At 43.2% G+C, this 25,180-nt stretch overlaps 1 protein-coding gene across 2 annotated transcripts in view; it reads right to left on the minus strand.

Annotated features, from left to right (window-relative positions):
- The window catches only part of tle5 (TLE family member 5, transcriptional modulator), a 41,182-nt gene that overhangs the window by 13,926 nt on the left and 2,076 nt on the right, over positions 1–25,180 (minus strand). For both annotated transcript variants that reach the window (XM_070961365.1, XM_070961363.1), the window contains exons 2-3: positions 9,320–9,408; positions 4,780–4,843 (exon numbers count right to left, since the gene is read on the minus strand). In XM_070961365.1, the coding sequence (XP_070817466.1) occupies positions 4,780–4,843; positions 9,320–9,408 (153 nt within the window). The remainder of the gene's footprint in view (positions 1–4,779; positions 4,844–9,319; positions 9,409–25,180) is intronic.

Genomic DNA, 25,180 nt, shown 5'->3' on the forward strand with positions numbered 1-25,180 from the left:
TATCGCAACATTTTGAGCTGAATCTGAAGATGGTTTTGACTGAATATCCCCCATAAACTGTCTGACTGCCACCATAATTGTCCGCCACAACTGATTTCACATGCACACACATTCTGCACGATGCCACCAAATAAGCCATACAGTTACACAGGGGTCCACTCTCCATCCTGTGTTACTGTCTGAACATACACTGACAGTGGCTTAAATTAATACTTCAGTTTTCAGGGATTAATACTTTCATCCACATTGTGGTTTTATGAAGACTCCATGTCTACAGTCCTGCACTGTGCTGGTTCTGTTGTTTGTTGATTTACTGCTGTCGAACACTTTATTTTAGTTTATAATATTCATGACTTACTTACTTGACTGTATTGCTATTTCATCTTACTACCGTTTTATTTCTACTTTATCTGTTGTTTTTATAGCATTGAGTTCAGAAACCACAAACTTAATCTCATACTTGTGCAGAGACAATAAAGATCTTCTATTCTACTCTGAGAAAAATATCTTTGTATTTCAAAGAAAAACATACAAAGCATTGCAAATCACAGACTTGATCACTCAATCTAATTACAATTAGATTAAAACCTGTGTTATAGCGCTGCATCAAAGTATCCTGTTCCCAGTTAGGGCTCTCACTTGAAAAAGAAATCAAGTTTGAACAAAGACAGTGCACATTGTGAAATTATAAAATCTGCTACAGAACTGACGTTGTTCCATTTATTCGTGTTGCCTCCGCTACCTCACCGAGTGACTCCTAACAGGTGACTTCAGATGTGTGGTAACAATGCTGCAGGGACTTGCAGCAAACAGCGTCACCTCTATGCACAATTTTTCCATCTGGCTTTAAATCCAAAATTCTCTCTGCATTAGTTCTCAGTAATGCTGACTGATCAACTGTATTTTTGTCATGTCGATATGAACATGCATGATAAAGAAATCGTAAAACAGGGACTGAAACCCAATGATCTCATCTCATTTACAGATGCGAGTGGGTCTGAAATTAACACCCACCTTGCACCAAATGCAGGAAAATTTTCCATTTGGTGCGTAAATCTTGGAAGGCTATCAGCCACGCTGACAGGTAAATGTTTGCACCGAGACGTCGTGTAATAAATGACGCTGAGAGGCTCTACTGTGTTTTGGTGACATTTATGGGTGCTCTGTTTCGGGCTGCTGTCTGTGTTGGAGTTTGACACAGGGACAGGGACTTCATGGAGCATTCAGGTGCACCTCATAAACTCGTATGGCAAAGTGTGTGGGCACCGACAGGGACGCTATTGCATTTAAGTGTACCTCATAACCTCAGAAATGTATACTCGAATGGCCACAACGGTTGCTTAAAATTTCTATTTTTTTTCTATTTTCCTTTGTTGAAATATATAGGCTGACATGCTGTCTTAGAGACTATTTTTTCAGAGGAGGACAGAGGATTGACAGAGAGCTTCATCGCATGGTGAAATCTCCTGAAGCTCAGTGACAGCAAAACCAATGAGCTTGTGGTGAACTACAACGCTTCAAATATGAATGCTGCTGCAAAAAAGCTACATATTCTAAAACGGGGATGCTTCACAATCTTTCAACCCAGCAGATCTATGCAATCACCATAGCTTCAAAGAGGGCACCCTAGATTAGTGTCACCAATTCAGTTTTTGACCAAATGTGAAATATGGTCGCAATCTCCTCCTCTGTTCCTGAGTTATGGCATTGAATAATGGACCTTTGACCACCAAACTCTGATCAGGTCATCCTTGAGCCCAAGTGGATGGCATTCCTGAGATATTGCATTCACGAAAATGGGACGGACAGCTGGCCAATCTAAGAACAAACTGCCTCTGGCTACAGCTGTCACCAGCACGGAAGCATAAAAATCTTATCAGGTCCACAAGTACCTCTGTTTTAATATTCAAGTTGTTTCACTGCAGCCTTTTTAATAATTAAAGACTGAAGTCACACTCAAGACGCGCACATTTTGGCTGGTAAAAAATATGCATGTTCGAAATAATTTGCTTCATGTCTTGGGTATAGGCTATTCAGTGTTTGGGGTCTATGTTAGTGGTGCACCTAAGAACTGTATAGCTAATATGCACAATTTAAAATTTTGTTTACCACAAGTCTTATCTTCGTTGCAATATTGAACAATGTTATCACAGATTTTCCTCATATTGTGCAGACCCAGTTCTCAGATGGTTTGATACAATGATTATTCATTTAGCATAACTCGCTTGCTTCTTCCACTTTATGTTAATTAAGAACAATATGCCAGTTTACTGATAAAGCAACAGGGCATGTAATAGATCAGAGTAACAGTGCCATTGATGACCACGCCCCGCTAGTGTACTGTATGCAGTATGGACTGTTATTATCATAATAGACTGATAATCCTCTTTCAAATGATTGTTCAAATTTCAAAAATAAAAGGCGACATTCCTAGACACCTATACGTTTGCTTGATGTAGACCTGTTCCTTATGTGACTCTCCTCATGTAATGACAGCTACTCTGCAAACTGCATGATTGGTCTGCTTAGACTGCTTTGTATTTTCTCTTTCATGTTGCCTGTGCCAGTAATGTTTGCCGATAGGTGACACATCAAGGAGGAGGCTGATGAAAAGCTAGGGCTGGTAATGCATACATGACAAGGTGTTGCCACAACATTTAAGGGGTCAAATCCTACAGCTGAACTTCTCTTCACAATTTCAATTATTCTTTGCATATTTACAGCTTTGTCTGGTTTCTCTGTCTTGATTTGGCACATGCATGCATTCAGTTACAGACTGAACTGGAAGCAAAGCAATGCATGTTCTTAAAAAGAAGAACACAACAAAAACATCTGCAAGCCCTTATTTTTCCTTTCACTTTGTGATAATATCAGCCTGTAGGCTACCACACTTCCTGCCGGACATTTACCCGACCATCAAAGAAATCATTTGAACTTGGCAAACTGGGAAAGCTTGTGAATGCTTGATTTGACTATTACCTTAATCTGGATCATTGACAGTAATCAACATAATGAATGCAAAAGAAAAAAATAATTGTAAATATCAGAGAATACATATTACAACACATCTTAAATGAGACACTTCTGAATTTAAAAATTTGTCATGATTTTTTCATTAGATCTATTTGCATGATCATGCATTCATGCATTTCTGCCACAATGTGTGTGTTTATGCGTGTGCACAGCTGCTATCAGACTGACAATGCCCGAGTATGTGTGTGTGCATGAGTGAAATTGTATGCGCTCACGCCTGCCTGAAATAAACAGAGAGAAGTGTGTATGTGAGTGTGTGCAAAAGTGTGTGCCTGTTGGCTGGCTGATGGTGGAGAGAGCAGTGCGGCGGCACAGATTAGATGAGATTAAAGCCAGTCAGAGGATCAATTAGAGGCAAAACATCAGACGGCTACACAGCCACGGCCAGCAACAATGAGATTAGCCCCGAGGTGGAGCAGAGAGCGGGTGAGCACATCTGTGTGTATGTGTGTGTGTCTGCATGTGAACGCGTATGTGTGTAGAGAGATAGATGGGGAAAGAGAGGAAATGAATGGGGTTGGGGAGAGAGAAATCACATATATACAGGTAGTTCCTTCAGACAATTCCAATGCGTGTGTCTGGGGTTGGTGGGAGGATTGGAGGGTAGATTCATTTAAGATATAAGACTGTGATTCTAATCGGCAACAATCTGAAACGTTCCAAAAATTGGCTCATGCTAAGCATTTATTACATTATAGCTTCTCTTTGTTATGGTGATGGTACGGAAAAAGGTTTGCCCAACAAGTCCTCTTCTGTTCGCCCACGCATCTACCCCTGACCTATTCCCTCTGCAGACGTGGCGGCTGTATAATAACATCACCCGACTGCTTTCTTTGCTCCCGATGGACAATAGTCATCATCCCTTTGGTCTCTAGAGGGCTTTTCACTTCAACATAAACAAATGTAATTTTAGGGCGTTTGTGATAAACTGGGTGCTGCGTTCATTCTTCTTGGCTGGACAGTCAGTGTAACTGTCCTGTGAGACCACAGTGCAGCTGATAGACACTGCAGTCATGTAGAGTTCATCTTCAATTAAGGCAACTGTTCAGGTGCATTACATTTGATTCCATTCCATTACTGCAGCGCAGTGGAGCCCTAGTAGTTCATAACACGTAGTTAAACTTCTGTTTCACCAAAAAGACATTCCAGACAGAGTTGTGTGCCCTTTCTGTTTACTGAATCAATACTTAATTTCGAATTGAGAAGCGATTGTGACTTAGAACACCAAAACTAAAAATGTAATTGTGAGATTCCATCTCAATGTAACTCTTTGTTTAAAACATACATGATCGTCTGACAGCTCGTTTTTCCTGCCCAGTCTGACTTGTGCGTTCCAAGATCTCAGCAATGTTCTTGTTGTGCACAGTTTTTGCGAGGACATAGAACAGATGGTCAAACCCATGAAAATGGGATCCAAGTTGTAATAAAGCAGAATTACCTTTAAAGAGAGAAATTTCAACATGAGCAGCAAGAAAATAGACATGACAGAGCAACTGCACTGCAAAGAGAAGGTGGTGGAGGAAAGACTATTAATGAATTCAGACTATTAATTAACCGTGAGGGTGAAAACATAAGAGCAACAGTAAGTAATTTATTTTGCATATACACCAACATTTGAAGCGCTGGATTTGCAACAACTGAAAGAATCAAATACATTGGTCGAACATATTGTGGAAATGTGACACTTAAGGATAAACAAGTCATTATCTGTGCACAACACACACAAACACACATAGCTTCACTCACCATGATATAATGGCGCTGCATCTCTGACTTCTCACTGGCCAACTTGTCACACTCAAGCTTCAAACTGGGGAGAGAGAGAGATGAGCGTCAGACCTTGTTAGTCAGCTTGACAGTCTTCCTTCCAAAGTGCTGACACCAGGTGACTTCTGCCCCCTTCATCATCATTACTTTCACTTTCACCAATGGCACTGTCATCGCGTTCATCATCACTTCAACCCTCATCACTGCCTTCACCTTCATCATCACTTGCACCACATCCATTGTCATCATCTCGGCCACCATTCCAATCTTTATCATCATCACAACCTCCATTATCCTCACCTTTGCTAGTCCGCGGCGGCGGTGGTTTTTGCCGAGTTTGACAAGCTGTCGATTGACAGAGGGAGGTCAAACTCATTCTGAACAGCAGAGATGTGTCTGGCCAAAATGTCTGCTTTCTAAATCAGAGAAGAAGCAGTGAAGTACAAAGTCTAAATTTAGTGTTGGAGTATTTCCTGTGACCCAGTCCCTGCGACAGCCATTAGCTGTAATCATGTCAGTGCTGATGTCACGCGAGGCGACAGGACAAAGGAGGACGCGTCAACAAGTCACCCTGATCGTCAAATGAAAAAGACAGAGGGATGAAAAAAAGGGAAAAGAACTCCCCTAGATGCCTTTGATTGAACTAGTTACAACGTGCCAGTCTCAGAAGACATCATGCGATGTGAGGACGGGATAAGAGTCAGATCAAATAGAGATATGTGCCAGCACACGGTGCATGGTTTCAGATTTAGGATAAGTCTGAAACCTGTTTGATGGGGTGTGTATATTTATGCTGGGATGTTCTTCTCAGCTGTCTGCAGGAATGACAGCTCGATTACAGCGAGTACTGGCTGAATCTTCATCACTGTTCGTCTTAACTGGCAGACTGAAGGCAGTGTTACATACCGCCAATGATGTGAACTCGCTCACGCATGCAGTATTGTGCTTCTTCTATAATTATCGCAGCAGCTGCAGTGTTAGCTGCAGTTAGCTTCAGTGCTCATCGTTGTTTGACTTCAAGTTTTGCTATTGTTGGACACTCTAACATTGAAAAACAGCTTGAAATCGTGATTGTTTTATATACAGTTGAAGGCAGTTCAGGGTGCATTTTCCTGTCTGAACCTGACCTGAGTACTGGAAAGTAGTATCCGAACAAGACCAATGTAGCAATGAATTTGTTTTACCCTGTCGCATAATTGTTGTTAAGCAGCCTGCATTCAGCACCCTCTGTCCACATGCTGCTGCAAGGCTGAATTCCCAGTCTTCTTGCTGTCATATCTCATCAGAGCCCCACATGGTCTACAATTTACATAACCATCTGCTTTGTTATTATCAGCACGGACGACGAAATCGAAATGCCTCCATACTGTCGATTTTCCTGCAGGGTTTCAGGTAGTTTTAAACTTCACAGATGACAAAATTTGTTTGACATGCCCCACCCTTAACTAGGCAACATGAATAGGCTATTTACCACCTGAAATAATGTGTGCTGTATCACGTAAATAAAAAATCCCTGTACATAGGCCAACACAGACAGTAGGCCCTAAATTTTTGGCCGAACCTGGGTGGAACCATTGGGTCCCGACAGGTCCCATGGGGCTTAGGTGAGGTATTATCACTTTACAGCACAGGGCCACCATGCCACCCTTTTAGAATCTACTGATGTCTGCTCTTATTTTGGTAATTATTCAGTACACTCAGAACACAAAACCTTTTTCCAAACGTATAAGTTAATAGCCTTATATCAGGTGCTCAGCATCCTGATGTCACTGTGATCAATTACCTCCACAGAGGTCCCAGGGGCTGTGTTTTTAATATACCTTTTCAAATGGATTGAGGACAAGGATAACCTCATGTGCAATTATCCTAAATTGAAATTATCTTTAATTGCGCTACATTAAAGTAAAAAGGTTTTTAACAATCTCAAACCATGCTGTAATTATTCTGCCAAGCAGTAATATAGAAGATAAAAAGTGGTGATGTCATTGTTTTTAAGGTTTTATTACTGTGATGTTTCTGCACCGCACTGGCCAGAGATGACTCGTCAATAAGGGAATATAAGCAGTATTGGGACATATTTACATATCATAGTCTACCACTGATGCTCTCAGCCTGTTTCTTTCTGTTTTTAATCAAACTGTTCTTGTTGCTTCTGAAAGCATGAACATCCCTTCGCAGGCAGGACAACGTTTCCAAAGAAACAGCTAACGCTTCATGTATGAAGAATCTAAAGAAAACAGTAAACCACTGCAAGGATTTCACTGGAATGCAACAACACTAATTAGTTCACCGTGGCTAGCATCTAAAGGCTAACACCTTTTTCAGTTGAAACTGCATTTCCATCTAGAGCTGCAGCCACAACTCAACTAGTTTGATGAAAATGTGCAAGTAACAGGTACTTGACTCTAATGTCCAACACATTATCAAGGTGAGGATGTGTTCTGCTGTACATAAACACAGACAGTCCACTGAACAGAAAGATCACGGTTGTCTATGTGATGGCATGCAACAGATATCCAACCTGATCGGCAGTCTTGGGGGGTTTCTTTGTTGGGGGTGATGGGCAGGTTTATTCTGCCACCTATTCCTGTGTGTGCAAGAGCAGCCTCCACTTATCCAAAACGCTCCCCTTTCCTCCTACATAAAACCCTTCCTGCTATCCCTGCATACATGCGTAGGCCGTGTGGTGGGTTGTCATGACGACAGGCCTCCCTGCTGCCAGCCTACCTGGGATTGGCTTTGTGCCTCCTCTGATTGGTGCTCAGCAGCCCCCGGGCCTGCACCGCTGCTCTCAAACGACACTTTGATGGAGTTTTATTGCCGATTCTTCCGTCTCTAAATCGCTCCTGCTGTCATCTTTATTTTGATTTATGTATTCCCTGATCTATTTATGCATGTGAACGAGGGGAGGGGAGGAGAGGTGGGGGGTGGAAATAGGAAGACAGCGACAGCTACAATGCTTGCTACTATACCCAGGGGAACGCCTGCGGTACATTTGCCTTTTAAAGGCTTCAGCAACAGACAAGCACAGCACAGCAGCAGAGCGCTACAAAGCCTCATCTGTGGCTCCCAAGCACCCCACCCCATCCCAGCCCCCCTCCTGAGTCAATAGGCACTGTATGCATGTTCTGTACGCTCAGACAAAAAAGGTATTCTTTCAACTGCGCCCTGGCTCTCTGAAGAGGGTTAAACGGTGTTGTTCGCCGTTGTGGGAATTACAAAAACCAAAGGCAAGGAAAAAGACACGCAGGGTGTTATTGCTGCTTCAGAATCCTCCGCAAACAAGAGCGATCAGGATTTTGCACACAATTTGCCAAGCTTTCATCTGCCTTCGCCTGTCTCTGAAACCGGCAGAGGCAAGCCTCTGGAAGGTTCTGGGAGAACAGGTACAGAGGAACAAACCAACCTCCTCAGGAAGGAAGGCGGGCTTCAAAAGACTCCACTCGCACAAAGAGAGGATCTCTTGCTGAGATGCAGACCCCATGGCGTCCCCTCTCTTTATAACTGCTATCAAACAGATCAGTTGAGGTCGAACCAGGCACTTTGGAAGTGCCTCAGACTTCTGGCACTGTAGCGGTATTTAAGCAGAAAAGGGAGATCAATAGCCTTGGGTAAACGAGATTGATTTAGGTATGAGTCAATAAAGGATGTTTCCTCAGTGTGCAGTGTGGTGGTAGAGTTGAGGAACAATGAAACAAAGGCATACATCTTCACCATATCACAGCTGACTGCAGAAGTGTCCCCCAAGTTAAAGATGTTATGCATAGCTTTATTTTATAGTTGGGTTATTGCCAAAGAATATCCAAATAATTTCTTTAAGTTTTTAGTTTGTTTTTTTTTTTGATCAAAAGCAGTTTGGTTTACAAATAGGGGAAAGGGAGACTCAGCTCTGAGACTGTTATTTAAGTTATTTAGTTAAACTCATGATTTCCTTGAAAGAACTGCTCCATTTAAACTAAAGATTCATTATTCATTTATTAAGAGAAAATGTATTCTTCAAACATGTTGAATTTTGTGATTGCCTGTAGACAAACTGCACATTATTGCATGTTCATCTGAGGTGCTGAGCACTCACCAAAAATTAGTCCGTAGCTTATCATCTAATAGGAGTTTATTAATTAGAAGGGTACTAATTGAACATTGTCTGTCTAATTAATGTCAAATTATATATTTATTTCCAGAGAACTTCCAAGGAAAGTATTTGAAATCTAAAGCCGTATAAAATAAAAAATGGACTGGTTTCCAAGGGTAAATGTATGTGACAACTGGATGTGAAATGAAATTTTATGTCAGGTTCTTGCAGCCACACTGCAGCACAATTCTACAGTTTAACATTGTAGCTACTAGCTACTGTTACAAATATGTTCAATAAAGAAAAGCACTAAGTGAGACATGTATAGCCTGGAGATATACTCCTCATTACAAAGAGCAGCACTTATCAGGCTGGGGTATGTAACTGTTTCCCCTTTGTATTTGTGTGTGTTTGTGCGCCTGTGTGCATGTGTTCCTGTGTTTGCACCTGTGATATTGTGCTTGGAGGAACTGGAACTCATCCTTGATCCTGTCACAGGAATCAGAAGTTGTGAATTTCAGCTGCTGCGATGAAGCCTGCCAAAGAGAGAAGCACAAGAGAAGACAAGGTAAGAAAGGAGTGGAAAGAGTAAGAAAGATGAGAAGGGGTGAGCAACAGAGAAAGAGCAGAGTGAGAGAAATAATTAAAAACATGAACATGAAATCAAGCAGTTTTCAATTTGATGCAGTCCGATGGGTACAACATTACTAAGAAATTGGTTGCCAAGTATGTTTCCACACACAAGGGGCCAAATGCATAAAACCCAGAGTAGATTCAAGACTAAAACTGTGTATTCACAAAAGTAGAAATATGCATACCCACTGTTTCTGCCAGATTTCTGAACCCCTGAGTATGCGCTGTTCTGTTTTATATCTCAATCATTGTGAAATTATGCGCCTGCACACGAGCCTAACCCACACACAGCCACAATTAGCCATAAATGGATATCGACATACACCCCTATTTAACCTTCTATAGACATAACCCAGACTGTTTCTGTCCTTGGTCTGGCTCCGGCAGTGTCTTTACAGAGCTGAAGCAACCTTAAGAGTTATTACCCATGGCCTCTTATGAACAATAGCATATGCTGTGAGCCAGAACAGCATATTGATTGATGACACATGACTGAGTCCAACTTATAATCTAATGTGTATTATTCAGCCCTTATTGTTATTCCAACATTCAATTTGGGTGACAATATGCAAACCTACTTACTCATGCTAGAATAAATCTTGCTAGTATAAATAATAATGGTAACACACATTTCTAAATATTATTATAGGGAACCTGGTTGAGACTATGTCGAGTCATTTAAGGTGTTGAAAAGATTTAGCTCCATTTAAAAACTCTCTTAAATCCCCTCACTGACGTCATCCTTCTCCATGCTACATTGCAAAATCACACTCAACTGTTAACTTGAGTTCCTGGAACTAAATTCAACACTATCAAACACAACCAAATTCAAGTTTCAGATATTTCAGGAGTTGCTGGTGGTGTTGCTGATCGTAATTGGACAAGCAAGTAGGTAGGTAAAGTATTTTAGAGGCATTTTTTGTTGTGTTTGTTATAATTGCGTTTATATCCCGACAGCAACCATTAAATCAAATGCTCTGACAGAAATAAAAAATAAATAAATACAAAATCAGGTATATGTGGCTGTTGCAGGTCTTCCACAAGGCTAGGCAGATACATTGCAACAGCTATAGCGAGTTACTCGTACAAGAACAGCTGAGAAAGTGCAGCCAAAATTACCCAACACTAACATGCTAGCTTGATAGCTAGTATTTCACAGTGAGTACTAACAATAGCCATATTCATTGTTTATGTTCATTATGATAATGTTTGGTGTTTTCTTCCAGTACACACTGCCTGCGAGGCAGTTGCAGACTCCCATTCAGCACCTAGCACAGTAGCACAAACAAGACACCCGGAGAGTGAGCGGCAACTGCCAGGCTAGCAGCGTGGGAATTTGGACCTGATGGTCAAAGCGATGCTGCAACTTCTTCACTTTTCCAGCAGTTTTGAAACAGCACAGGAGCTTTACTTTGTTTACTTACTTTGTGGCCTTTAGTCTTCTATTAATTTAAACAGCGTAGGCTACTTCGAGCAAGTTCTGTTTCGCAATGATATTATTATTATGATACTATTGATTATATCATTATTCACTAACCAACTGTAGCCTACATTGTACATTCAGTGCTAAACAGACAACTTCACTGCTAACCTTTTCCTCCTCTACTCGCATTCACCATCACCCTCCGCTGCTCTCTCTCTCACTTGCTCCACCGCACATTCACTATGTACACAAAGGAACTACGCTCCCCCTAAAACAGAGGATATTAAAGGAATGGTGTGCGTCACCTTTTAGAATCTTGCAGTTGCTGTTTCTGGTAGCTTGGCTATTTAAAAATGTCGGGTTTGTGCAGCTTGTTCTGTGGTTCACAGAACAAGTGGATGATTAGATGATTCCCTCTGACCAATCTGTTGTCTGCAGTGCTTTCACATCACCGACTCAGCTCGCTTGGAAACTCAACGGAGGCCAAAAAAAAGTACCCACTGCCAGGTGCTATCCACAGTGGAAAAATACTAAATTAGAGTAAAGTCAAGCTGAGCCTTACCATGTGGTGGGAAAGACCCATACATGGTCTTACCTGAAAACATTGTGTAATCTACCAATAGCTGACCCAGGGTTGGTGTTCATTTCAATATTTGGCCTGCCATACTATAAATGTTAACTGAAAGGCACTATGGACAAAACTGCACCAAAAGGCACCTATATGATGTCAAAAAGGCTTTGTTTGGGTGTCATACAGCAAGCTACATCATCGCTCTTTCACCTAGCCTGGATGCTGCTATTAGCCCTTATTGTAATTCTGCCCACACTACATTCCCCAGGCAGCGGTGGATGGCCTGGTTGTGTGTTATAGCACAGCAAGCATCAAACCCAAATAGGGACAAAATCTCATTATTTCTCAGCAGGCTGCATAATGGGTCAGGTGGGGGAAGAGAAAAAAAAAAATCGACATTTTCCCACTACGATTGAGCAGACATAAAAACCATCAGAAATCTGATTGCAGCACTTACGGGAAGCTAGCCCGCCACTGTTGGGAATGACCTGACGCTTTGTAGCCCGCTCCCCACGGCATGTCACTCAGCTTCATTTTTAACTACAAATAGGCTGCTTTGCATTCACAAAACCACAGCCAGAGAATATGCTAAGCAACAGGATTGCTTCAGGTTGTAGGAAGAGGCCTGCCTGCTTCAAAGGCTGAATTATTCTTTGGTTTGTGGCTCAGAAGGCAGTGTTTGGCTCTAACGCTGTTAAGGGTTGGAGTTGAATTCTTACTAAAGCCTCCCAGGGTAAAGGCATGTCCGTGAATAGTATTCAGTTTGGACATCAAAATAAGCATTTTAGATTATGCACACACAAAAACTATTAAACAGACACAATAAAACAGGAAAATCTACATGCTTTAGGTTGGAAGGGAAAGACAGACAGTGAGGAGGTCATTCAAAAAAAAAAAAAAAGCAGTCCTGCAAAACAGTGAAGAGCACAGTGACCCCAGCAATTACACTTTCAAATGTCATGAGAAGTGCTGACATTATCATGCTGTCACCACACACAGACACCCCCTATCCACACACAACAAGCCACTGCTTGGAGACAGAGGCTCTGACTGTAAACCAGAATAACCTTTTCCATTATCTCTCCAGCCAGTATGGCATGGACCAAACAAACAGCAGCTTGGCTATATGGGCCTGTGCCACACAGAGCCTGTGTCAACACAAGGCACTTAGCTACAGGCAGCCATGCAACTCACACTGCAATGACTGTTCCCTGCACTGACAGGGTTTCTGAACACTCTGTGTGTGTGTGTGTGTGTGTGTGTGTGTGTGTGTGTGTGTGTGTGTGTGTGTGTGTGTGTGTGTGTGTGTGTGTGTGTGTGTCTGCCTACAGGTTACCCCCTGTGCCTGAGGGTAGAGTTGTTGCCCTAGATCTGATTTCCTCCCTGTGTAGCACAGTATGCAAACGTTTAAAATACCAAAGTTTCACTCAGTCAACCGCCCCAGGTAGGGCATCAAGTTCCACAGGGAAAACAGAGGGAGACAGAAGAGGCAGAAAATGACAAAGACAAGGGAATAGAAAGCAAGAAAAGGAAGGCAAGAACTTTTACAAAGCCAAAACATCATAAAGCTAACAAGCAAAGGCCAAGAGGGACATGTTAGAACTTTTATCTCTCAGTGCTGTGACATAATCAGACTAAATTCTCAAACACTGTATAGGTCAAGTTCATTATGTTAGCAGCTCTGAGAGGTACCTTCTTAGGTTTCATTTAAATGCCACCATCAGCATGCTAACATACTTACAAGGACAATGATATCTGACCATGGAATTTCACTTTCTTTGCAGGTTACAACCTAAAGTATTAGATTTAACTGATCAAGAAAATTGATCTGATCAAACTAAAATCTGTGAAAACAAAGTCAGAAGACTTTGTAAACTTACTGTATTGATGGCTTTGTCTAATGGGGATCTTGTCGCTGATACTATAAAAGTGTGAACTCCTCAATAACTCTTTGTTATAGTTGGCGACAGAGCTTTTAATCCTGGGGATGAGTTGGAGACACCAGAACATTAAGCAGGACCCAACAAGACAGAAAGGTTACTATATTTTAATGCATAAGTGGGATGATGACAGAGAAGTATATACGTGAACAGTCGGCATAAGATGGATTTCAGTAAAAACAAGTGTCTCAATTTAAGCAACATAAATTTAGATTTTGTATTTGTGTTATAGTGGGGTAAAGCCCAATATTCCACTTCTGCGAGCCTATCCAGATTGTGTCAAATCAGAGCTGGCTTAGAGTTTTGATATGGAGAGGCAGTGAACAAATAAAAAACTGAAAAGTCGTCTTTGTTTTGAGAATGGAGTACACTGTGTTTTTCAGGAGCCTCAATGGCTTTATTCACTTTAAGAGACATGATGCCCATTGTGTACATGCTGCTCATCAGTCCTACTTTGACTCCAAACTCCAGTGGAGGTTTCTAAATGTTGTTTACTGTGGTTAATCTTATTTGCTATTGATATATCTGTCTTGTGGATTATTAATGCTCATCAGTTGTCATTTGGTCTTTCTCTACCCTTCATTTTTACTTTACACTTTCAGTTTAGAGTAAATCATAGTGACAGGAACGCTCTCATTCAGGCTGATGATTCTACACTGAGGGCAATGGATACAGGGGATTTTTTAATGTGGGAATGGTTGCCAACAGGGGCGACCAGACTGAAGGAAGTGGTTGGCAGCGGTCTGGTTGCCTGGGGCCTCAACATAACGGTCACACTTCACCTTCTAGTTGAAATGTTTCACAGATTTCTAACTTAGATCAGAACTCAGTGAAAACGCTGCATTTACTGACTCCAGATCAAATGTTGCCACATTTGGCTGCTGGCTGGCAGTAATTTGAAAGTTTGGCTGGAGGCGATGTCAATATACACGCTAGCTTACGACCCTACTAACAGGACGGGAAGGTAGCTGAAACGATTTAGGCCATGGTTTTGTTATTAAAAACCACATCAAACACAGAACCCCTGCACCTGGGAGAAAGGTCCTCCACATCAATCCTGCCTAATGGGAAACACACACAACTGGTGGCACAAGTATTGGAATAGTCTTATGAAATATTGCTTCACCAATGAGGTAAAATATGTTACTGAGTACAGTCGACCCGTAACTCTCAATTAAGGTCATCACAAACAGCCAATCCCGGATTTTATCCCAGATAAAACATCCTGAAGTGCAGGAGTTTGAAGGATGTTTCTCACAGTGCTGACCTGATACTTTTGCCATTGCACCACCAGACTACGCAGACCTCTCCTGGCTCCATGCAATATACACAGCTAACAATGTTTATTATCTCCCTCTCTGTCAGTGACCAAAACAAGGTGCTCTATGGGGGCCTGAGAGCCCACAACAGATGGATGCCCATAATGTTAATGAAATACTGCCGTAATATTGTGACACATGCCATCTGCTGTGACAAAAAAGGTACCTACACGCTGTGAGTGAAAATGTGTTTGTGCAAGAGAGAGGCTAGGCTAGTGTGTGTGTGTGGCGCGTGTGCATGCTTTTGTTTGTGTTATAGAGGAATAGCCTATACTGTGTGAATGTGACAGAGAAAGATATACTGAATAGGTGTGTGTGAGCGACAGATTTTGTGTGTGTGTGTGTGCATCTGTGTGTGGGGTGTGATAAGCCTCTATGTATGATGCTTGGCTGCCAGAGGAACAAATATTCACTGCCATGAATCATACACAAGGATACAACAGCCCACACACACACTCTCCCTGACATGCAAAATTTGCATAGTACACACACACACACACACACACACACACACACACACACACACACACACACACACACACACACACACACACGCAGCACCTAAATGTAGGACAATCTCTAATTTGATTCTGCCCTGCTCCTTTGAGACGTAATTAAAGCATTAAAAAGCTTTGTGCGCTGGTGAGGCAATTGAGACAGTCTTCAGCGAATAAATGGGATTCATCGTTTCAGGAAATTGCTGCCCCACCCCCATCCCCCACCCACCAACCCAAAGCCCACTCATCATCACCCCCCCCCCCCCCCCCAGCACACACCCACCCACCCTTCCTGGCCTCATCATCTGGTCCAATCCATGTGAAATCTACTGTGAACCATAATGTCTATTTTAAATAAGAATCAGGCTAGGGCTGTTTCTGCTCCATAGATCAGTTGACAAAGGCAGTGGGAAGGGATGGAGATTACAGGGGGTGGGCCTCGGCTTCACACACAGACCACACTACAGTGATTAGACACACCAACCATACATGAATACAGTACATATATCCAGTAGAGTATTTAGGCGCAGATATACACATATACAATACACGCAGACCCACACAATAACAGCAGGATACGTTGGAAAACATTCTGCTCAGTGTAAATCCTGCCTAAGGGCAGCGGCAGTCTGGGGATTGTATTTCCTGGAGCACTGCCTGACTGTTTACATCTCAGCTGGAGTGTGTTTGCGTGTGGTATATGTATGTGTGCGTGTGTGCGTTGGGGGCAGGGATTGAGCCTTGGCATTGTAATCACTCACTAATGACTGGATGTTATCTCACTCCCACTTTTAAATGAATGCAGAAGATCTAAACTGACGAGCAGTTGGCCTATTTCTCAATGCCAGACTGTCTGTTTGCTCCATAGCAACAGTCCCAAGGATGCCATTTGAGCCCTCCACCTCCACTGTCCATCACAGACTCCAATTGCCCAGCTTGAGTGTGGAGGACAGGCGCAGACGCATTATTATTCAAAGATAACACAATGACTGGAAAGATGGGAAAGTATTCTGCTGAAAGCAAAATAATCATTTGGCTTTTTCAGTTGAGTTTGGTGGTGGGATTAGAAATTGCAGGGGTAAATTAAGGCCTAGATGTGAGTGCAGTGTGTGTGCAGTTTAGAAAAACGCCTTTGTGAAAACTGCTGAGTGCAAGTACACAAAGTGGTGTTTCGATGGGATGCATTATTGTGATACATTACAAGTAATTCAACAAGACTCTCCAAAGATATTCCCATTTTCTTGGCCCATTTCCTCTAAAATAGAAGTTTCTACACAAAGCATTCACCATACTGAGGGGGGTAATTATGTCCCACTGTGTGTACTGGTGAATACAACACATGGGGTATGTGTTTAACATGTAGGCAAACCACTCAGCAAAAATCCATCATGACATGATTCACTGAGCCAGACGTTGCAGGCTTAAGCCTTTTGCTAATACACCAGCACCAAACAGGATCACATCCTCCATCTAAGAATAGCTCCAACCAAACAATTCCATCTAAATATCCCAGATTAGTGTTTGGACTAAAGCGTATGTGCCCAGTGATCTGAGAGAGGGACAGGGCTAACTGGCCCGCGTCCAAGCTCACCCCAGCCAACTCTGTCTGGGCCAAGCGAGCCTTGCTAAGTTAGCTGCTGAGTGTTTGTGTGTTTAGTGTGTGTGTAGGTGTGTGTGTGTGTGTGTGTGTGTGTGTGTAGGTGTGTGAGCGTGTGTGTGTGTGTGTGTGTGTGTGTGTGTGTGTGTGTGTAAGAGAGAGAGACAGAGAGAGGCTGAGGAATAGGATTGTGTCTTCAGCCGCTCTGGACAGGGGCTTTAGAGCGCTGGGAGAGCCTAATCCTGTTTGGGCCAGGAATTTGATTTTGATTATTATCTCTCACGAACCAAGCCAAGGCTTACCCCCATTTCTGCAGCGTTATCCCCACAACACACACACACAAACACACACACACCTCCCCCTTGCAGAGCAGCAGATTTGACCTCGTTAAGACGCTTTAAAGGGGATTATTCTACTTTTATCACTTCGAGTGAAGTGCCCTTGCTAACATAGGCTTGGCATGGCTCGGCCTCCCTCCCCACTCTCCAGAACTATCTTGACCCCCTGTGCAAGGCCAGCCAAGCGTGCAGTACAAACACACACAAACATGACACTTAAGGCACACTGCCCTGCAATGTGCACAAAAAATGTGGTAGACTTTATCTGCAAACGCACACACGCACGCACATTGGTATGAACACGAGCATAGCAGACACAAGTTGGGGGCAGGCATACTAAAACACACTCACACTCTCTCACACACTCTCACACACACACACACACACACACACACACACACACACACACACACACACACACACACACACACACACACACACACACACACACAGAGGAAAAATAGTGCAGAGATTGCAAAGCCAAGGGAAATGGGCAATTTGTCAAGAGTGGGGAAAGTGGTGAGGCCGACAGGGCTGTGGGTTTGGAGACCATGGCTGAGATTAAAGCCAGCCTCGCAGAAGGGGGGCTTTAAGATTACACCCAGTACGGTTGTACAGATGATTGATGCCTGCTTGTAAAAACCAAGGTTATTACTTACAACAGCCAGCAAAAGAGGGAAGACAGGGAGGGAGGAAGGGAAGATTAGTCCCAAAGTTCACAACAAATAAGTGGACAATGAAAACAGAAAGCTGGACTGCCGGCATGTGGCTGACACCGGGGAACTTCTGTTTCATCTGCTCGAGCAAGGAGCCAGCACTAAAGTTCTGATGTGTGCATGTTAAAAGTTTTAATATGCAGAGCTATTTTTTCCCTCTTGACAAATAATTTTATTTTGAGTGTCTCCTAATGTGTCCCTATCGCATCTTTATGTCTTAAACCAGGCTCCTCTTCCATTCCAGTGACACTGGTGCATTGACAGTGTGCTCACTGTGTGTTAAGGCTTTAATATGCTTCAACCAAAGTGCATCTCAGATGGTCAAGCAGCATCTGACTCCCCTCCCTGTCCAATTTTCAAGTTGGAAATGGTGCAAATGCCTCTGACACCAACAATCCAACAAGTAAGATACCATCACACAGCAACTGGCCAGGATGGTAGAGGTGAGACAGTACACAGGCACACACAAACAAGTGAAACACTATGAATGCCACAAAAAAGTCACAAAGTGTGCACAGTTAGTTATGTATCTAAACAATTAGCACATTTTGCCGCCCTCTCTATGATGGCAGGTTTTTCAACCCTCCTACCAGTGGCCATTTGGAAAAACTATAAACACTTCTGTCTTCAGACATGGTTGGACAACACACTGCAGGAACAATTTTGTTTCAAGCATAGCCATGCCTTCAGTACAAAACACTTCTGCTGGTGTCAACACCAATGCTGATGGCATGAGCCAGAAAAACACAGGATCATCTGACCAAAAGTTGAACCTGGTTCAAGTTTTGATGCAACGCAATGGCACTCGATCCATCAAAACACTGCACTGGCCAAGTAAATGCAGGTACACATTACTGGTAGAACACTTTGTGTGATGAACAGTGTAATCCTACCGTTTCCCTCTCCATCACTCACTGTCTACAAAGTGACTGTCACCATGGTAACTTTCCAGTTGTAAATTGTCTCGAGGTATACTGCTGTGCAGTGTTTCTGTGTCTGATAATCAATCTGTTACCAAATCTGGACTTTCTGGATATTTTTTGTGTTCTTACTGGTACCTGTAGAAACACACCCACACTGATAGAGACCCCAGTGATTTGTAAATGGTCCTATTTTTGGTCTGAATACCGCTTACACAGAGAAAACTTCATTAGCCTGTGTGCCACGATTCACAGGGTGTCCAAATATCGAGCTATTTAATAAGGATGGGACTGGTTGCACTCAGGACTAGTGGGGCGCCAACCTCACAGCAGGATGGCAACATGTATGAATACAATGCAACAGAAACCTGTCCTGTCTCATAGGAGACGCCTCCTGGACAAACAGACTAAGGGAGGTTTTAATTGCCTTGCTGTGAATCCTTATGGTGTCTGAATAAGACCTCGATGGAGATGAGGCGACATATTGTTCCAGTCCAGGCCTTGCTGCTCTGAGGCACAAAAACAGAGGAGCTAATTCTCCTGTCTGAACTGATGTGGTGCCTTACGTTTTGGTAAATCTTGGGGCCCTGGCCTGGCCGGGCCAATCAGGCAGCCCCCCGTCGCGCCACTTTGTTCCAGCACATCGCACGTTCTGCTCTGAGGAAGGGTTGCCCCACCCACCACCACCACCCTCTCTCCCACCTCCCACACACTCCTCATAGGGAGCCACTGCTGAATACTGATGCAGACGCTACAAACCACATACCCCCCGCCATCACTCCCACACAAAAACGCATACACGCCACCCCATGAGCTCTCGATGTCTCGTATGTGAGTGTGCATGTTAACACACACAAGCACAAACTCATTACCATTCTACTTTTTTCTCTTCATGCACTACTTCATGCAGTGCATGCACACACACACACACACACACACACACACACACACAAATCTGCACAGATGCAGATCCTGCACATGCGCCCATAGATTCCACAGACACACGCACGCACGCACGCACGCACGCACGCACGCACGCACGCACGCACACACACACACACACACACACACACATTGGTGAATTCACATCGCTCCCGCAGACTTGAGCAAAACCAAAAACATGGCACGAGTCAGTTGACATCTGTTTTTATTTACAGTCACGTTCTTTCTGGTGAATTTGCTGCGGTACTTGGTGTAAGGCAAAGCGGCCCAAGCAGACAAAGAGGTACTGATACAATTCAGCTTGTAAATCTTATTTTCCTCAAGGTTTAGAGGAAAACCCCAGCCAGTAAAATTAAATATTTTTATTTAATTTGACAAATCATGGCAAGTTCAAATGCATGACACTGTGTACAATACTGAGGATCCTTGTTTCTGTCCTAAAATATCAATTCATACCAAAAATAAATAACAGCTTGGTTATTTTACTATGATAATCCACACAATAAGCCGTCTTGTATTCTCTTGACTTTTCCTTGCCTGTACCCTGTGCATATGAATATAAAATTCCTGTATCTGATTGGCCCAACAAGGGACTATATCAGGCTATAAAACTGCATATACTGTGAATACATAATTTTATTCATATTCCTATTTGGAGCTCTTAACCAGTCCAATAATTCTATGTTATTCAGTTCTCTATTGCACGTATACACAGCGTCCACACATGTGAGGACACATACACAGACAATGAAGTAGAAAGAGAAGTGCATTCAACGTATGTGTCCTTTTTGGACTGTATCTGTTTAAACTTAAACAGCAAATGTATTACTTTAACAGTACTACATGAAAAATAAAACAAAATGCCACAAAAGTCAAAATATCAAAAAGTAAAAAATAAAAGAGGTGTACAGTAAGTAGGATTGTTTGAATGTATATTTACATGTATCTTCTCTGTCTACTTGAGTCCAAGTCAGTGTGTGTGTTCGAGAGGAGAGGGGCTGCACCAGTCTACACCCCTCCCTTTCAACCAACCCCAAAGCATTTTGACAATCGTCCACTGTGGCCCTTCACAAAAATCAACATCACCTGTGACCCATGGCCTCACCTCGGCCACTCAAAAGCAGGGCCTCCTACAGGGCGGGGGTGTTGGGGGGGGTTGCGGGGCTCTGTTTGTCATGCTAATAAGCTGGCCTAACCTTAACGACCCAGACATCTGCTGCCCTGTATGTGTCAAGCCCCACATTCAATTTGTTTCCCAGATACAAAAAGCAGGTAAGACCCTTGAGGCTGGTAAGAATGTCTGCGTGTGTGTGTGTGTGTGTGTGTGTGTGTGTGTGTGTGTGTGTGTGTGTGTGTGTGTGTGTCCTTGTTGTTGATGTTGTCTGGGTGAAAGGGAAAATCCTTTTATTTCTATGCATGTACTAGAGTAATAATTACCAGCATAGAAGAGAGCTAAAGTGTATGTTCGTGTGTTCTATGCCACACTTGTGCTTTGTGTGTGCATGCATGCACGCACACACGCACGCACATGCTGGTACACACACACGCACAGAGCCAGGCTTGTTGCTCACACAGACACACACACACACGTGTGTGTGTGTGTGTGTGTGTGTGTGTGTGTGTGTGTCTGTGTGTTTGTGTGTGTGTGTGCAGCAGAGTGTGTGCAGCAGAGCAGGGGTGGGGGGAGTTTGTTTAATGGGCGAGACAGGGGACCATGGGGATTAAGCTCCCCCCAGCTGGAGGCTTTAGAGGAAAGACTGGGGGCTGTCCTGTTAATTCAAGTGGGCTTAATAATGCCTGTGCACCCTCTGCCCCCGACCCTCCCACCACTACATCAGATCTGGGAGGAAACGCATGATAAAGGGAGACAAGCAGGAGGAGGAGGGAGCGGGAGCGTGAGTGTGTGTGTGTGTGTGTGTGTGTGTGTGTGTGTGTGTGTGTGTGTGCAACCTGTGGCCATCTCTGCAGTCGAGCATGGGCTCAGGGGACTTGAGAGATTTCGCCTCCATATTACTTGTGCTACTCTCTGCACTGCTCTGGCACCAGGCCTTTCTGTTGCTCCACTTTCACACCACAGCCAGCTTTGTTGAAGCTGCATTAGGATTAATCAACACCCAAACAATATGGCAAACGCCATCAACTGGGTCAGGCACTGTGCCACTATCAAATGAGGCTTTTTCCTCTTAAACCAATGAACTGTGCCCATAACCTGTGACACTGGATTAAAATGCATCAACATGAATCCCCGTTAAACCTTGGTCTTCTTTGCATCTAAATGGTACAACTGAAAAATCTGAAATAAACAAAATCATTGTTCAGCATTTTTGTTCTCCAGATATAATGACAATATTGCTATTTTGCTCCAGTCATTCTGAGGAAATAAATCCCACTAAATGTGAACAGTGGAAGACAGCGGTGAACCTGCAATGAATTTATCTGCAAAGAGAGCAGCATCCATCCAAATGTGGAAAAGATGGCCTGGCCCATGTCAGGAATATCTTTCTCTTGTCTCTACATATGAAACAGCTAAAGCAGGGCTGGCTGATGGAACAATCTTGATAGGGGGATTGCGATGAAAGTTATGTTGATAACAATGATAAGCTTTGCACATTTCTAATCTATAAGGATAGATCAAGCAGCCTATCACACAGCAGAAATGAATGCGACAACAGCCAGTTAGTCTGCAGTTTTGCGCTTGCACATCAAAGTGCAGGCCCGTTTCGTACTACACAGCACTGACCGAGCTACTGGTGAAGAAATCAGGTGAGGATGTGGACCTCCTCTGGCAAGTGGGAAGCATAATGAGTTGGACTGAGAGGCACAAAGGCAACTTTTGCCTCTCCACCTGTGCTCTCTGTGTCGGCACCTGTCTGCACGAGGGCGAGGCTGGGCTCCACAGCAGAGGGGATGACGACAATGCTCATTATCCACAAGTGTAACAAATGGGACACGGTGTTCAATTTATGAAACACCTGTGGAACAGGCAGAACACAAACTTGCAGAAATGTGACGTCTTTGGCCACTTTGCCACAAGTAACTTGCAGTTCCCTCTTAATCCACGCCTGGTTTGTTTTACTCACTGCTCAAGTTTTAAAAGTGACCTTGCGTTATCCTCCAAAGCTGGGGAAATTTTTGACAGAGAAAGAGAACATGACGTCAACTATACAAAAGTGGTTTGGATATCTCATAAGTGACAATAAAGACCTAAGACGATATGCAAAATATGCCCTTGGTCCGTGCCAATCAAGGCAGGAAACACAACAAATCTTTACCATGTCCTGAAAAGGTACCATCCCTGCGACCACACCATTATTTCAATACGTTATGAGGCAACGTAACCTAATGTTTATTTACATGTTATTCAATATATTACTTTATCATAAAACATATTCTAAACCAAGCCCCGAGCTAAAAGCTGATAATCCTCTGCCATGTCACAATCGTCCACATCCATAGTGGAAGTGGAAGGCTTTTGTTCTCAGTGTGAGACTTTACACTAATGTTACACCAGAGTGAACAAAAAAAAATTAAAGGAAAGCAGATTCAGTAGTGAGCGAGTCAGAGAGATCCATCATCTGTCATTATGAGGCAGTGCTGTTACTCTCTCATCCTCCAGCCCCTTATCTTTGACACTCATATCTATATGGGTGTCACAGATTCTCCCCATCCGCAGGCCCCTGTGACAGCAGCAGCTGAGGAGAAAGAGGATTTGAAGATGGAGGACGTGTGTGTGTGTGTGTGTGTGTGTGTGTGTGTGTGTGTGTGTGTGTGTGTGTGTGTGTGTGTGTACTGTATATTCATGCTTAAAGCCACAGCAGAAGGTGGGGGGTCAGTAGGCAGGTGTATCTGTGGGGGGCTTGGAAATGGCTTGTTGTAGCAGGTTAAGATGGAAGCAGCTGCAGCAGTGGTGACGAGACACACTAAATTCCCAAACCCCAGTTTTAATCCTGTGTGTTGGGTTTTAATAGTCCAATCAAGTAGCATAAGGGCACTCAAGTGGATTAGAAAAATAACCTCCTATCAGACAGGCAGGCAGGAGTGCACTGGCCCAGCTGCTCTCACCTTGGAAAAGGTGAGTGAGTTCTCACCCCATCAGGAGGTGACTGCTCCGCCACCTCACCCAGAGGAAGGAGGGTGGTTTGAAAGCATGGCTCTAACGTGACACCATGTCCCAGTAATTCCCTGAAAATTCTTAATGGCCATTTAGAAAGCATTTAAACATCAAACTAAATATGTCTGTACTAGAAAAATTGCAGCCACACAGCCAGTTTCCTCCAGTGAAGACCCGCTGGGAGCGCACAAATTGCACGACTTCTCCGCCACCACTTCTCGCTTATTAGTGTGGGTGTGTCAACGCTGACAAGCTAACCAGTAGCTTGCTCGTTAGACAGCATTGTATAAATAAGCAACCTATGGCTCTCTCCAGTAATTTACATAACATTGTGTCAACCAGCACTTCATTTCTGTTTGCATCTGTAATCAAAAGAGAAATCCACCATGCTACAAAAATATAGCAGACATTCATTGAGACTAAACTTCCTTTTCCAACGTTGCATCACTTTTTTCTGCAGGGCAATGTAAAGCCTCCACGTGGATTTTGTCCAGCTTTTTTCACCTGCCGTCCCATTTACTGAGCCATGCTCTGTCGTTAATTGACGTCTCACTGTTAATTTACTGTATGTTGTATTACGAAACGTACTGACATTTTATTTCTGGTGCGTTGTTGATTACTGTATGACTTTATCGCTTATCTTACATGATAGTAAGGCGACCTTCGGCAAATAAAATGTATTTTATCTTTACTATTAAAGATTTGCGATTATGCAAAGCATGCACCAAGGTGCACCGCAGCGACCCAGGTTTGATTCAAACCTTTGGTGTATGTCATCCCCTCTCTCCTGTCTATCTTCAGCCTTTGTCACTATGCAACAAAGGTAAAAAAAAAAACTGTGACATGGACCAAAACATGTAGATACTTAGGACAGACTCTACTGGTCATGTTGTCACAATTTAAAGTAAACCGGGCAATTGCTAATATGAACTGGTTACTGCTGAGTTGTTGAGACGTATTAAAAGCACAAAATGGGATCTTTGAAGTCCTTTTGTACCCAAATGATGTATTCCCTTTTCATTTGAAACAGATTTATTTAAGAAAGTGACAGACATTTGATCGAGGATGCATCTACAGAGAAGCCAGCCAGATATCATCCTTTTTAGATCACCAGTTTCAGGACACTTACATTGAACTCGGTGGGACAAACCACTTAGACAGGATTTCACTCATCTGACAAGCCAGGCTGCGACCAGAGGTTCCCAAATGCTCACATCCTACTCACTCGTCTGAGAACACACATCAGCAGCAGCACCACAGCGCAGCACAATCAGGCTGCCACACAGACTGACTGCCAAAGG

The sequence above is a fragment of the Chaetodon trifascialis genome, chromosome 4, assembly GCF_039877785.1.
Source record: "Chaetodon trifascialis isolate fChaTrf1 chromosome 4, fChaTrf1.hap1, whole genome shotgun sequence".
Lineage (NCBI taxonomy): Eukaryota > Metazoa > Chordata > Actinopteri > Chaetodontiformes > Chaetodontidae > Chaetodon > Chaetodon trifascialis.